The following is a 14,248-nucleotide window of genomic DNA, read 5'->3' on the forward strand; positions in this document are numbered from 1 at the left end:
CCCCATATCCCCCCTCCCCCATATCCCCCCTCCCACATATCCCCCATATCCCCCCTCCCCCATATCCCCCATATCCCCCCTCCCCCATATCCCCCCTCCCCCATATCCCCCCTCCCACATATCCCCCATATTCCCCCCTCCCCCATATCCCCCCTCCCCCATATCCCCCATATCCCCCCTCCCCCATATCCCCCATATCCCCCCTCCCCCATATCCCCCCTCCCCCATATCCCCCATATCCCCAAGTGAATCCAGCCCTAACCTTAACCTCTGCAATGCACGCGCAACCGATGGCGTGCATTCATATACCTGCCTAACACTGTTGCCTTTTACCCCTGCCACCACCCCCCCCCCCCCCCCCCAGGAGAAGCGCGCACACAACAATAGGGAGCATGTGAGGACTGGAGGAGGGCCCGCTGATGAGAGGCCACTGACCGTACACGAGGAAAGGGCCCTGGAACTGGCTGGCGGACCTGACGACCGGGAGGTTGCTGATGCAGAGGTCGGGGCCCCACGAGCAAGTGAGCCACCAACAGCCCGTCCCCATATCCCCCCTCCCCTATATCCCCCTCTCCCGTATCACCTGATCACTGCCTGATGTCTAACCATGCATGCTTCATTGTGTATCGCAGGACCAAACGTCCAGGCACCCATCCCCGCAGATGCAGACCGCCCGCAGGATGCCCCTCGGAGACCACGGGAGACGGAGAGACCCGAACCCTCCAGCATGCGACGCCCGCAGGATGCCCCTCGGAGACCACGGGAGACGGAGAGACCCGAACCCTCCAGCATGCGACGCCCGCAGGATGCCCCTCGGAGACCACGGGAGACGGAGAGACCTGGAGCAACAGGGAGACGACACCCCCGTCACGTGCGGGAGCGACCACCCAGCGATGAGGGGGGCAGCCACAGGCCCCCGTCACATCCGAGCCAGGACACCACTACCCAGGACACCACTATCCAGGACACCCCTACCCGGGACACCACTACCCAGGACACCCCTACCCGGGACAGCACTACCCGGGACAGCACTACCCAGGACACCCCTACCCGGGAAGACGAAATACCGGACAGTGACTCAGAGTGGATGGGTGGAGACGAACCCCCACCCCAAAGTGCCATGGACTCAGAGTGGGACGAAGAGCACGACACAACGCCACTGCTGTCACCAACACCCTCCACCATCGCAGAAACACTCACCACGGTTGGGCACTTTAGTGATGAGGCGTCTGGTACACTCACTGGTGCGCACAACACAGCCGTCCCGGTACAGCAGGTGGAGGTAGGAGCAGCAGAGGGACCGGGCGGTCGGAGGGCAGCCCAGGCCAAGCGAACATCTGCCGCCCAGATGGATCCCGGGTTCCTGCAGTTACCACACCCACACATAGATCCGATGCAACCACCGACACGGAGACGAGCGAATAGGGTGACGGGTGGCTTGCGGCGGCTGCGGTCGCAGGTGGAGGAGTCCACCCGCGTCCAGGAGCTGGGAGTGGTCCCGGTCATGCGTGCCACCCAGGCTGACACCGCACGGGTGGCGTCCGCGGTGGAGGCAATGGGTGCGACGGTGTCAGACATGGGGAACGGTTTGCGAGGCCTGGGGCCTTCCGTGCAGGCGGCGTCTGTGGCCCAGGAAATGGCTGCCCTCTCACAGGAGGCCATGAGCCAGTGCCAGCGCCAGATGGCAGAGGCGCTCAACGCCATAGCCCAGTCTCAGCAGGCCATGGCCCAGTCTCAGCAGGCCATAGCCCAGTCTCTGCAGGCCATGGCCCAGTCTCTGCAGGCCATGGCCCAGTCTCAGCAGGCCATCGCTGAGGGCATCGGCGCCAGTGGCCATGTGCGAGCTGGCGTCGCACTGTCGCAGACAGGGTTCGACAACCCCCTGGGCTCCATGGCTGCAAACCTGCAGACCCCTGTCGATACCAGCACGGGCCTCCAGGACTGGCAGCGCCAGATGTCGGGGGCGCGTCGGATGGCCAGTCCGTTCGCATCCCCCACCCATGTAGAGGCCTGGGGGCCATCGGGCACCCCGAGGGAGGAGGAGGTGGTGTGGTCCATCCCGGCTCCCTCTGTAGGGGAGGTCCCGGTACACCGCGACACCTCGGACTCCCCCCCTTCCGTCCCAGGTGCATCGGGTGGGCAACGGGCAGGACAGGCTGGCAGCTCGCCATCCCAGTCGCCCGGGCCGCAGCCTGGCCCATCTAGGCCAGGACGCCCCAGGAAACGGCCGCCAAAGGGATCCAGTGTCAGAGGGCAGGAATCACAGGAGTCCACCTCCAGTTCTGCTGTACCGTCTGGGGAACCACGTAGACGTAGTCAAAGGGCCCGTAAGGCCAAACAATTAGACACTGAGTAAGTTGGCACGGGTGCAGGGCACAGATGAGTTTTAGGCGCTAGGGCACGTGCATGAACTCCTTTGGTTATTAAAGTCAATGTTACACCTACCGAAGCTGCCTTTATGCTCTGTCCAAAGTGTGCGGGGGTGTCATGTACGTTGAGCGCAAGTGTGTGTGTGAGGGGTGGTCTTACCTCAGCCCCAGGTGAGTCTGCCCCCTTCCCCCTGGGCCGCCATCAACATCCCCCGGGCAGAGGACGGGACCGTGCGCTGCAGTATCACAGCCGCATGCAGGGATGGTCCGGGTGGATGGTGGTACTGTGGCCATGGGTCAGACATAGTCCAACGATGTAGAGCCAGGAGCTCATCGGAGGCGGGCTGTCATCATTCTCCATGGCCTGCGATAGACACGCGTCCACCCGCAACTGGGTGAGCCCGGCCCGTTGTGCCGCCGGTGGATCGGCAATTGGGAGTGGGGGGGTGGTGTGCATGCGGGTGGGGTGTGTGGGGTTGGGGAGGGGGGTGATGGTGCTGGGTGGATGGATGGGTGGGGGGTGTGGGTGGTCGGCTGTTGTCATGGTGTGCGGTCTGTGGCCATACTACCCGATTCCCACGCCCATCTAGTCAGTGAAGCGGGCGTCTATCAGTCTGTCCCGTGCCCGCTGGGCCAGCCGGTAACGGTGGACAGCCACCCGTCTGTGTCTACCCCGTCTGCCCTGACCATTGCCCCCATCCCCCTCATCTGGGGAGGACTGGGCCTCTTCCTGCTGCTCCTCCACTCCGCCCTCCTCTGCCTGCGGCACATCGCCCCTCTGCTGGGCTATGTTGTGCAGGACGCAGCACACCACAATGATGCGGCCGACCCTATCTGACCGATACTGGAGGGCGCCCCCAGAGAGGTCCAGGCACCTGAAACGCATCTTCAGCACGCCAAAGCACCTCTCGATCACTCCCCTTGTCGCTACATGGGCATCATTGTAGCGGTTCTCCGCCTCATTGCGTGGCCTCCGTATAGGCGTCATCAGCCACGATCGCAATGGGTAGCCCCTGTCGCCCAGCAACCAGCCCCTCAGCCGGGGATGGCGTCCCTCGTACATGCCGGGGATGGATGACCGCGACAACACGAATGAGTCGTGTACACTGCCTGGGTAACGGGCGCAGACGTGCAGGATCATCATGCGGTGGTCGCAGACCACCTGTACGTTCATCGAATAGGTCCCCTTCCTATTAGTGAACACGGCCCTGTTATCTGCAGGTGGCCGCACGGCGACGTGCATCCCATCGATCGCGCCCTGGACCATGGGGAACCCGGCAATGGCAGAGAAGCCCACGGCCCGGGCATCTTGGCTGGCCCGGTCCACGGGGAAGCGGATGTAGCGGTGCGCCATGGCATAAAGGGCATCTGTCACTGCCCGGATGCACCGATGCACCGATGTCTGCGATATGCCGGACAGGTCCCCACTCGGTGCCTGGAATGACCCCGTTGCATAAAAGTTCAGGGCCACCGTAACCTTGACGGACACGGGGAGAGGGTGTCCCCCGCCAGTGCCACGCGGTGACAGGTGTGCCAGCAGGTGGCAGATGTGTGCCACGGTTTCCCGGCTCATCCGGAGTCTCCTCCTGCATTCCCGGTCCGTGAGGTCCTGGTATGACTGCCGGGGCCGGTACACACGGGGCGCCCTCGGGTGCCTCCGTTGCCGTGGGGCCGCGACGTCCTCCTCCCCCTCCTCGTCCTGTCGGTCAGGTGTCCCTCCAGCCTGGGCGGCTGCCGCCTGCCCCTCTGCGGCAGCCTGCGCCGCCTCTCTGGCACGCTCCTCCTCCTCCTCCTCCTCCTCCTCCTCCTCATCCAGGGCAACATAGACATGAGCGGCTGCCACCACGGCGGCCAACATCGCTGGATGATCTGAAAACATGACGACCTGGTGGGGGGGAGGGGAACGACGACATGTCATCATTGCCCATATCCCCTCCTCCCCCCAGCCAGGTGGCATGGACCGCATGGGTCCAACTGTTGGAGGCTGGCACCTGGCCAGGTGGACCAACTCATTTGCCCTCCCATCACCCACCCCGGCACGGACCCCCCCCCGCCCCAACCTCCACCCCAGCACGGACCCCCCCCCAACCTCCACCCCGGCACGGACCCCCTCCCCAACCCCCAACCTCCACCCCAGCACGGACCCCCCCCCCCCAACCTCCACCCCGGCACGGACCCCCTCCACAACCCCCAACCTCCACCCCGGCACGGACCCCCTCCACAACCTCCACCCCGGCACGGACCCCCTCCACAACCCCCAACCTCCACCCCAGCACGGACCCCCCCCCCCCAACCTCCACCCCGGCACGGACCCCCTCCACAACCCCCAACCTCCACCCCGGCACGGACCCCCTCCACAACCCCCAACCTCCACCCCGGCACGGACCCCCTCCACAACCCCCAACCTCCACCCCGGCACGGACCCCCTCCACAACCTCCACCCCGGCACGGACCCCCTCCCGGCACTCCCCCGGAGCCCAGCCTACTCTAACCACCCCCCCCCCCCCCCCGCCGCACACACACACAAGCCGAGACACACCTCTTCTCAGGCAATCAGTCTGCGGCCACGCCATTTCCTGCCCAGAGCCAACCCCCCAGGCCGTCACTCACCTCCTCGCTGGTCGGCGTGAGCCTGGAGCACCGGGTCACGCCGATGAAAAGGAGGTTTGATTGACGTCGACGTGAACGGTCATCACGTCGACGGGACTTCGGCCCATCCGGAAGGGAGAATATCGGCAGGCCGAAAATCGGCTGCCTTGCGCAGGCCCGTGACATTCTCCGCGGCAGCGGCGCCATTAACGCCCCGCCGACTTTTCTCCCTTCGGAGACTTCGGCGGGGGCGGGGGCGGGATTCACGGCGGCCAACGGCCATTCTCCGACCCGGCGGGGGGTCGGAGAATGACGCCCCATTTTCCTGCAGCACATTTCTGTTTTTCAACCTAATTTCAACCTCAATGGGTTATGTACCACAGTCTAAGGACCACATGTCCTCTGCTTTATCCTCATCACCAATATAATAGCTTTGGCTCACCAGCTGCGTATGAAACAACTAAGGCTTATTCAAACATACTGAGCTGGATTCTCCGCTGCCGGTAGCGGAGTTCCCAATGTGGCGAAAAATCCAGCATCGAAAAAACAGGGTCGGCGTCAATCCTGTTCCAATGCTCTAGTCCCCCGCTGGTGGCGGTATCGTCACACGCCAGCAGAAGGATACAAATAGGTCAAATGGACTCATTTTCATCCTATTAACAGGCTGGGTATGGATTCCCAAAACCTGCATGATTCTCTGGCTCTCTGGGCGGGATTCATGTGGGCGAGACAGAGACAGTGAAAGAAACACTGCTTTAAAACTCACCTGTACAATACACCTCCTGGCTCAGGCAGAGATAGTAGCACTTGTAAATTCCGAGAAAGCAAAAAAAACATATCAGCTCGGTTTAAACCGCTTCAGGGGCGCGATTCTCCGACCCCCTGCCGGGTCGGAGAATTGGCAGGGGGCGGCGTGAATCCCAAATTCACCAGTGCCGGGGTTTTGGTGGGGGTGGGAATCACGCCGGTCAGTGGCCGCTGGTAGCGGCCCCCCCAGCGATTCTCCGGCCCGCGATGGGCCGAGCGGCCGCGCGTTTTCGGCCGGTCCCGCCGGCGTAAATCAAACCATCGCCTCTACGGGCAGCCTGCACAGTTCTCGGGGGGGCACGGGGGGGATCTGGCCCCAAGGGGTGCGCCCACGGTGGCCTGGCCCACGATCAGGGCCCACCGATCCGCGGGCGGGCCTGTGCGTGGGGGCACTCTTTCCATCCGCGCCGGCTGCTGTCAACCTCTGCCATGGCCGGCGCGGAGAAGAAACCCCCTGGCGTGTGCTGGGATGCAGCCAGCACATGCTGGCGCTCCCACGCATGCGCCAACTCGCGCCGGCCGGCGGAGGCCCTTTGGCGCAAGCTGGCATGGCGTGGTGCCCTTTTGTGCCAGCTGGCAGGGTGCTAACCCTGCTGCCGCCGGCCTAGCCCCTGAAGGTGTGGAGGATTCCGCACATTCCGCACGGCCCGACGCCGGAGTGGTTCATGCCACTCCTCGGATCCGGTAGGGCCCGCCTCTCCGGGTAGGGGAGAATCCCGCCCCAGATCTTTGATCTGCAAGGCTTTCATTCACATCAATGGAAATTAGTTTTACTAGGCTGTGATTGACAGCTTGCGCGCAGCCAACTGTCTGGATTGTTTATACTCATTTCCCATCACTCATGAATGGATTTCATGTACCCAGATGTGTTTATAAACATCGAGCTATGATTGACAGCTCTAGGACCACATGAAAGGCTTTCTGCAGCACGCTGGGAAATACCTGTAGCAATCCATGCCCACGTCAAACCCAGCCCAGAAATTTGGAGAATCATGGAGGTGAGGAGAATCCGGTATCCAGCCGATTAATAGGATGCAAATGAATCATCATGACCCATTTGCATCCTCCTGCTACCGCGGGGTGCGAAACTCAATGTCGCCACCAGGGGAAGATCGGCCCATCGGAAAGGGTGCTAATCCAAATTTTTCCCCGACACTAGAACTTCGCTGCCAGTGACGGGCGATGGAGAATCCAGCCCCATATTATTTTTTATGGAAGCTTGCTTTGTATGAATTGGCTGCCAAGTTTCCTACATTACAAAGTGATTACAATTCAAAAAGTACTTCAATTTTGGTATAGCACTTCACTCAATGCTTATAGATAAAATTAAGAAGTCTTACAACACCAGGTTAAAGTCCAACAGGTTTTGGAGCACAGCTCCTTCATCAGGTGCATCGTGTAGTCGTTTCAGTGATTCTTCGCCGTGGGGCTAAAGAAAAAAAATGTCATTGATGTATCTAGTGTATAGCGTCGGTTGAAAGTCCTGTGCGGTGAGGAGGTCTTGTTCGAACTTGTGCATGAAGATGTTGACATATTGAGGTGCGAATTTGGTCCCCATGGCTGTTCCGTGCGTCTGGATGAAGAACTTGTCGAAAGTGAAAATGTTGTGATCCAAGGTGAAGCGGATGAGTTGTAGAATTGCGTCTGGAGATTGGCAGTTGTTGGTGTTGAGTACTGACGCTGTTGCAGCAATGCTGTTGTCATGGGAGTTGCTGGTGTAGAGTGCCAAGACATCCATTGTGACGAGGAATGTTCTTGGTTCAACTGGTCCATGGATGCTGAGTTTCTGTAAGAAGTCCGTTGTGTCGCGACAGAAGCTGGGGGTTCTTGTACGATGGGTTTCAAGATGCCCTTGATGGAGCCAGAGAGGTTCTCACACAGGATCCTATTGCCTGATACGATAGGACGGCCTGATGTGTTGGCCTTGTGTATTTTCGGGAGGCAGTAGAAATCTCCAACGTGGGGAGTACGTGGGATGAGAGCACATAGGGTGCTCTGAAGGTCTGGATCCAAGGTCTTGATCAGTCTGTTGAGTAGGCGGGTGTGTTCTTTGGTCGGAATTGCGGGTAACTGTCTGTAGTGTTCCTGGTTGTTGAGTTGTCGGTATACTTCTTTGCAATAGTCCGTTCTGTTCAGTATGACGGTGGCTCCTCCTTTGTCTGCTGGTTTGATGACAATTTTGCAGTTGGTCTTGACAGCGCGGATAGCAGTGTGTTGTGCTTGGGTGATGTTCGGGGCCGCCTTGTGAATGGGACTGATGAATCTGGCACTCACCTGATGAAGGAGCTGTGCTCCGAAAGCTAGTATTCAAAACAAACTTGTTGGACTTTAACCTTGTGTTGTAAGACTTCTTACTGTGCCCACCCCAGTCCAACGCCGGCATCTCCACATCATGCATATAAAAGGAGCCAGATTAACACAAGGGGCGGGATTCTCTCATGCTGAGGCTAAGTGTTGACGCCGTCGTAAACGCCGACGTGTTTTACGACGGTGTTAACCGGTCCCCAGGATCAGCGATCCTGCGCCCACAGGGGGCCAGCACGACACTGGAGTGACTCATGCAGCTCCAGCTGCCAATACCGGCATCAAACGGGCGGCGCAGGTCTGCGCATGCGCGTTACGACCGGCGCAAACTCACCCAAAACATGGCAGAGAGCTACAGGGGCCCAGTGCAGAGTAAAATAGGCCCTCACCAGGAGAAGCCAGTATGCCGATCGGTAGGCCCCGAACGCGGGCCAGGTCACGGGGGAGGCCCCCCCCCCCCCCCCCCCCCCGGGTCGGATCCCCCCACCAGGCCACACCCCGCAGGATGAACGGGTCCCATCAGGTAGGCCCACATGTGGGACGCGGCCTATCTCAGCAGCCACTCGGCCCAACGCACGTGGAGAATCGCCAGGGGGCCGCGTGGAGCGACCCCCGACCGGTGGTGCGCTGACCGTGCCAGTGCCAATGGCGCTGATTGTACGGTGACGGAAGAATCGACGGACTGGCGTCGGGGCGGCGTCACTTGAATCGTGCCCTCCCCCCCTGGCGATTCTCCAACCCGGCCCAGGGTCGGAGAATCCCGCCCAAGATTCTCCAATCCTGAGACTAAGGGCTGGATTCTCCAATTTGAAGACTAAGTGCTGATGCCAGCGTGGGAACAGTGGGGTTTTACACCCGAAAAGACAGTGCAGAAGCTGCATCGATCCTCCATCTGGTGGGGGGCTAGCAGGCACGCAGCGTAGAGCCCCTGCTTTAGCCGCGGATACGGCTGGTGAATTGCCAGATCCATGGCAGCACATGCCACAGCGGTGTTCTGCAACATCCACGCCGTGCAACATGATGCCGGCTGCACGCGGACCCAGCCTGCCAAAAACTGCCCCCCTTTGACCAGGCCCGCCACCCACAGACACCCCCAAACAGCGCCCCCAGCCCCCGCCAAAGTCCCCTCCCCGTGGAACGGTTCCCACCCGACTGTGGCGGCGCTGGACTCAGTCCGCAACCGCCACATCGGGTTCCCCCCAAAAAACGGGGTGGGATTCCTCCGAGGGCGAAATCGTGTTCTGCGATTGGCCGGAGAATCCCCGTTTGGGCTGAAATCAGGGACGACGCCGTTTTGGCTCCGCTCCGCCCCTTCTAAAATGGTGTACACTGCGAGTACGCCGCACGCCGTCAGGACGGCCTCAGGACGTCACCTGAGGCCCTCCCCGATGCCCTGCCCCCGATGGGCCATGGTCTCGACGGCGTGGGTCACTCATGCTACTCATTTTCGTGAGTACACGTTTTGGAGGGGGACGGAGCAACGCAAACCCGGCACTGCCCCCCATTTCGGCACAAACGGGGATTCTCCGGCCAATCGCTAAATATGATTTCGGCATCCGAGACCAGAGAATCCGCCCTAAGTGTTGACTCCGGGGCAGGATTCGTGGACTTCTACAACAGCAAAACTGGCGCTGCACCTGGACCGATCGAACGATTGTTAAGGAGCTAACACTGGCACCACATAGAACACAATTAATTCCAAGAGGAATGGTATGGGATTTGCCCCAGGATTCTTACTCAGAAGGCACACTTCCCACACACATCATCCCAGCCAACAAAATGGCAGCAAGATGCACGGCCCCAAGATTCACCAAGGCGGAACTGGAGACTCTGCAGGACGTCATGGAGGAAAAGCAGGTGACCCTGTACCCCGGGGTGGGAAGGAGGCTGCCAGCCGCTGCTGCTTGCCAGGTCTGGACGCAGGTGGCATAGGTGGTCAATGCCGTGGGCAACACCGTCCGGAACGGCCAGGAGTGCCGGAAAAAAATTACACAACCTCCTCAGGGCATCCAGAGTCAGTAGGCAGCACTGTGCTCTGGCACCAACCCCTGTCCCACACATATGTAACCCTACTCCCCTCCCCCCATCCGGAGTGCAGCCCCTCACTGCAGCAGAGCAGAGGGGACTGGACGTAGTCGCCAGGCCTGAAGAAATGGATGTCAGCAGCAGGCGAGGAAGTGAGACCCCGCTGAGTTGTGCTTCGAGAGGGGTATACTTCTGAGGCTGTATAAGGCTCTGGTCAGATCCCATTTGGAGTATTGTGAGGAGTTTGGGGCCCCAAATCTATGGATGGATGTGCTGTCCTTGGAAAAGGTTCAGAGGAGTTTCAGAGAATGATCTGTGGAATGAAGAGCTTGTCGTATGAGGAACGGTTGAGGACTCTGGGTCTGTACTTGATGGACTTTAGAAAGATCTTTAGGGGATCTTATTGAGACTCACAGGCTACTGCGAGGCCTGGATTGAGTGAACGTGGAGATAATGTTTCCATTTGTAGGAAAAACTAGAACCAGAGGACACCCAGAGGGCAGCACGGTAGCATTGTGGATAGCACAATTGCTTCACAGCTCCAGGGTCCCGGGTTCGGTTCCGGCTTGGGTCACTGTCTGTGCGGAGTCTGCACGTCCTCCCCGTGTGTGCGTGGGTTTCCTCCGGGTGCTCCGGTTTCCTCCCACAGTCCAAAGATGTGCAGGTTAGGTGGATTGGCCGTGATAAATTGCCCTTAGTGTCCAAAATTCCCCTTAGTGTTGGGTGGGGTTACTGGGTTATGGGGATAGGGTGGCGGTATTGACCTTGGGTAGGGTGCTCTTTCCAAGAGCCGGTGCAGACTTGATGGGCCGAATGGCCTCCTTCTGCACTGTAAATTCTATGATAATCTATGATCTCAGACTAAAGGGACGATCCTTTAAAACAGAGATGAGGAGGAATTTCTTCAGCCAGAGGATGGTGAATCTGTGGAACTCTTTGCCGCAGGAGGCTGTGGAGGCCAAATGTCATTATGACAGAGATAGATAGGCTTTTGATTAATAAGGGGATCAGTAGTTATGGGGAGAAGGACCCTGGCCCTGGCACCCGTGCCTGCTCCCAGGGTTACCGTTGGCCGGTGCTGCCCATGCCAGCGTTACGCTCCATGGCTCCATCTAGTGCCCCCCTGTAGGGGCTACTGCAGGAGTTGCCCTTGGGTGGGCCACATGATACCCCGCTGGCGGGTGGTGGCCGTTTGGGGGGGTGGTATGTATTTTGATGGTGAAAGCTTCCATGACGCATGTCAATTTTCTTTGTGCTTAGGTGTCCAGCTAAGGTGACTGTTGAAGGGGCCATTCTGGAACTGCATTTCGTTCAACAGAAGCTGGCCTTAATTCAGCTGAAGGAACAGTATTCCCGGGTAAAAATGCTCCTCTTTGTGAATAACCTCCAGGTATTCATAATTCTGGTAATTTCTGCAGTAAAGTTTGTGGGGGTTTTATATTATTCATTCTTGGTATGTTCATTCAGCAAAGAAGGATCGAGGGATTGATGAAGAAAGGAAAATACAGTTTGCAGGGAACATAAGGACTGACACTAGGAGTTTCTATAGATATGTGAAGAGAAAGAGATTGGTAAGGACAAATATAGGCCCCCTACAGACAGAAACAGGGGAATGTATAATAAAGGACAATGAGATGGCTGAGCAATTGAATACATGCTTTCGTTCTGTCTTCACAAAAGAGGACACAAATCAGATCCCAGAAATGTTGGAGAATGAAAGGTTTAGTGAGAGGGAAGAACTGAGGGAGATAAATATTAGTAGAGAAATGGTGCTGGGAAAATTGATGGGATTGAAGGCGGATAAATCTACAGGGCCTGAGAATCTGCATCCCAGAATGCTTAAGGAGGTGGCTCTGGAAATAGTGGATGCATTGGTGGTCAACTTTCGAGATTCTATAGACTCTGGAACTGTCCCTGCAGATTAGATGGTAGCCAATGTCACTCCAATATTCAAAAAGGGAGGTAGAGAGATAACAGGGAATTAGAGACCAGTAAGCCTAACATCGGTAGTGGGGAAAATTCTTGAATCCATTATCAAGGACTTTATAGCGGAACATTTAGAAAGTAGTGTCAGGATCAGTCAGAGTCAGCATGGATTTATGAAGGGGAAATCATGCTTTAAAATCTGTTGGAATTCTTTGAAGATGTAACTAGTACAGTTGACAAGGGGGAGCCAGTCGATGCGGTGTATTTGGACTTTCAGAAGGCGTTTGACAAAGTCCCGCATCAGAGATTATTGTGCAAGATTAAAGCGAATGTGATTGGGGGAAGTGTATTGAGGTGTTTAGAAAACTGGTTGGCAGAGAGGAAACAAAGTAACATCTCAAAGTTTTCAGATAATACCAAGTTGGGTGGGAGGGTGAACTGTGACGAGGATGCAGAGATCCTACAGCATGATCTGGACAGGTTGGGCGAGTGGGCAAAACAATGGCAGATGCAGTATAATTTGGGTAAGTGTGAGGTTATTCACTGTGGAAGCAAAAACAGGAAGGCAGATTATTACCTGAAATGGTTGTAAATTGGGAGAGGGGAGTGTGCAGTGGGACCTGGGTGTCCTTACGCACCAATCGCTGAAGGTAAGCATGCAGGTGCAGCAGGTGGTAAAGAAGGCTAATAGAATGTTGGCCTTCACTGCGAGAGGTTTCGAGTACAGAAGTAAGGATGTGTTGCTGCAATTATACAGGGCCTTGGCGAGGCCACACCTAGAATATTGTGTACAGTTTTGGTCTCCTTTTCTGTGGAAGGATGTTCTTGCTCTCGAGGGAGTGCAGCGAAGGATTACTAGACTGATTCCAGGGATTGTCATAATATACACCAGTATATCATGGTGCAGACACACACTGATGGACACACAGTGGGACCAATCAACACACAACACCGCAGCCAATCACCAGTTAGAGCACACGCACTATAAAGACAGGGGGCATCAGAGTTCCCGCTCATTAAAGCTGCAGCTAGCTAGGAGGACAGAGCTCACAGCCTGCAGCACAGACATTCACCATGTGCTGAGTGCATCGACTGGTTAGGACAAGGCAAAGGTCTTTAGTTAAAGCCAGTATCGTGTTAACCCACAGTCAGAGTATGTTACAACAGTTAATGATTCAATAAAATAGTGTTGCACTATTTCAAGTGTTGGTGACCTGTATGTGGCCCACGGATCCAGAGCACCCAACACAACATGCTACCAGGGGTTGAGAGATATTAGCACTTCTTAGACCTACCTTCAAGTGATCTGCCTTCCGCCAGCATTCCGTCATCCTGCAACATGGACAACATAATTTTTGCAGATGATGAAGATAAAACAAAATTCAAGACGGTCTGTCATAATATACACCTGTATATTATGGAGCAGACACACACACACACACTGATGGACATGCAGTGGGACCAATCAGCATACACAACACCGCAGCCAATCACCAGTGAGAGCACACGCAGTATAATGACAGGGGACAGGAGAGTTCCCGCTCATTCTAGTAGCAGCCAGCTCGGAGCACAGAGCTCACAGCCTGCAACACAGACATTCACCATGTGCTGAGTGCATCACCTGGTTAGGACTAGGCAAGGGTCAACAGTAAAAGCTGGTATTGCCTTTACCCTCAGTTCATATAGTTAACCTCATAATAAAATAGAATTGCCCCACTTCCAGTGTTGGTGACCTGTTTGTGATCCAGAACACCCAACACATCATGGTACAAGGAGTGGTTGCAAACTAGCACTTCTGAGACCCACCTGCAACTAATCAGCATTCCGGCTTCCTGAAGTATGGAGAACATCAACCCGCCACCACCGCTCCGCATCTCGGGGTCAATTGGAAGATTTTTAAACAGCGCTTCCAGCTCTTCCTCGAAGCCACAGACAGGGAGAACACCTCGGACACCAGGAAGATTGCTCTGTTCCTCGCCACGGCCGGGCAACACGCCATCCACATCTTCAACTCCCTCACATTCGCAGAGGACGAGGACAAGACAAAGTACAAGACGGTTCTCCTCAAATTCGATACCCACTTCAGCATAGAGGTCAATGAAAGCTTCGAAAGATACCTGTTCCAGCAGCGCTTGCAGGGTAAGGACGAGCCTTTCCAATCCTTTTTAACACACCTCCGCATCCTTGTGCAGTCCTGCAGCCATGGGCCCACCTCCGACTCCATGATA

At 56.9% G+C, this 14,248-nt stretch overlaps 1 protein-coding gene across 2 annotated transcripts in view; it reads left to right on the forward strand.

Annotated features, from left to right (window-relative positions):
• LOC140405796 (uncharacterized) overlaps positions 1-14,248 on the forward strand; it is a 390,195-nt gene that overhangs the window by 231,528 nt on the left and 144,419 nt on the right. For both annotated transcript variants that reach the window (XM_072494233.1, XM_072494229.1), the window contains exon 13: positions 11,355-11,484. In XM_072494233.1, coding sequence (XP_072350334.1) covers positions 11,355-11,484 — 130 coding nt within the window. The remainder of the gene's footprint in view (positions 1-11,354; positions 11,485-14,248) is intronic.

This window comes from Scyliorhinus torazame, chromosome 2, assembly GCF_047496885.1.
Source record: "Scyliorhinus torazame isolate Kashiwa2021f chromosome 2, sScyTor2.1, whole genome shotgun sequence".
Taxonomy (NCBI): Eukaryota; Metazoa; Chordata; class Chondrichthyes; order Carcharhiniformes; family Scyliorhinidae; genus Scyliorhinus; species Scyliorhinus torazame.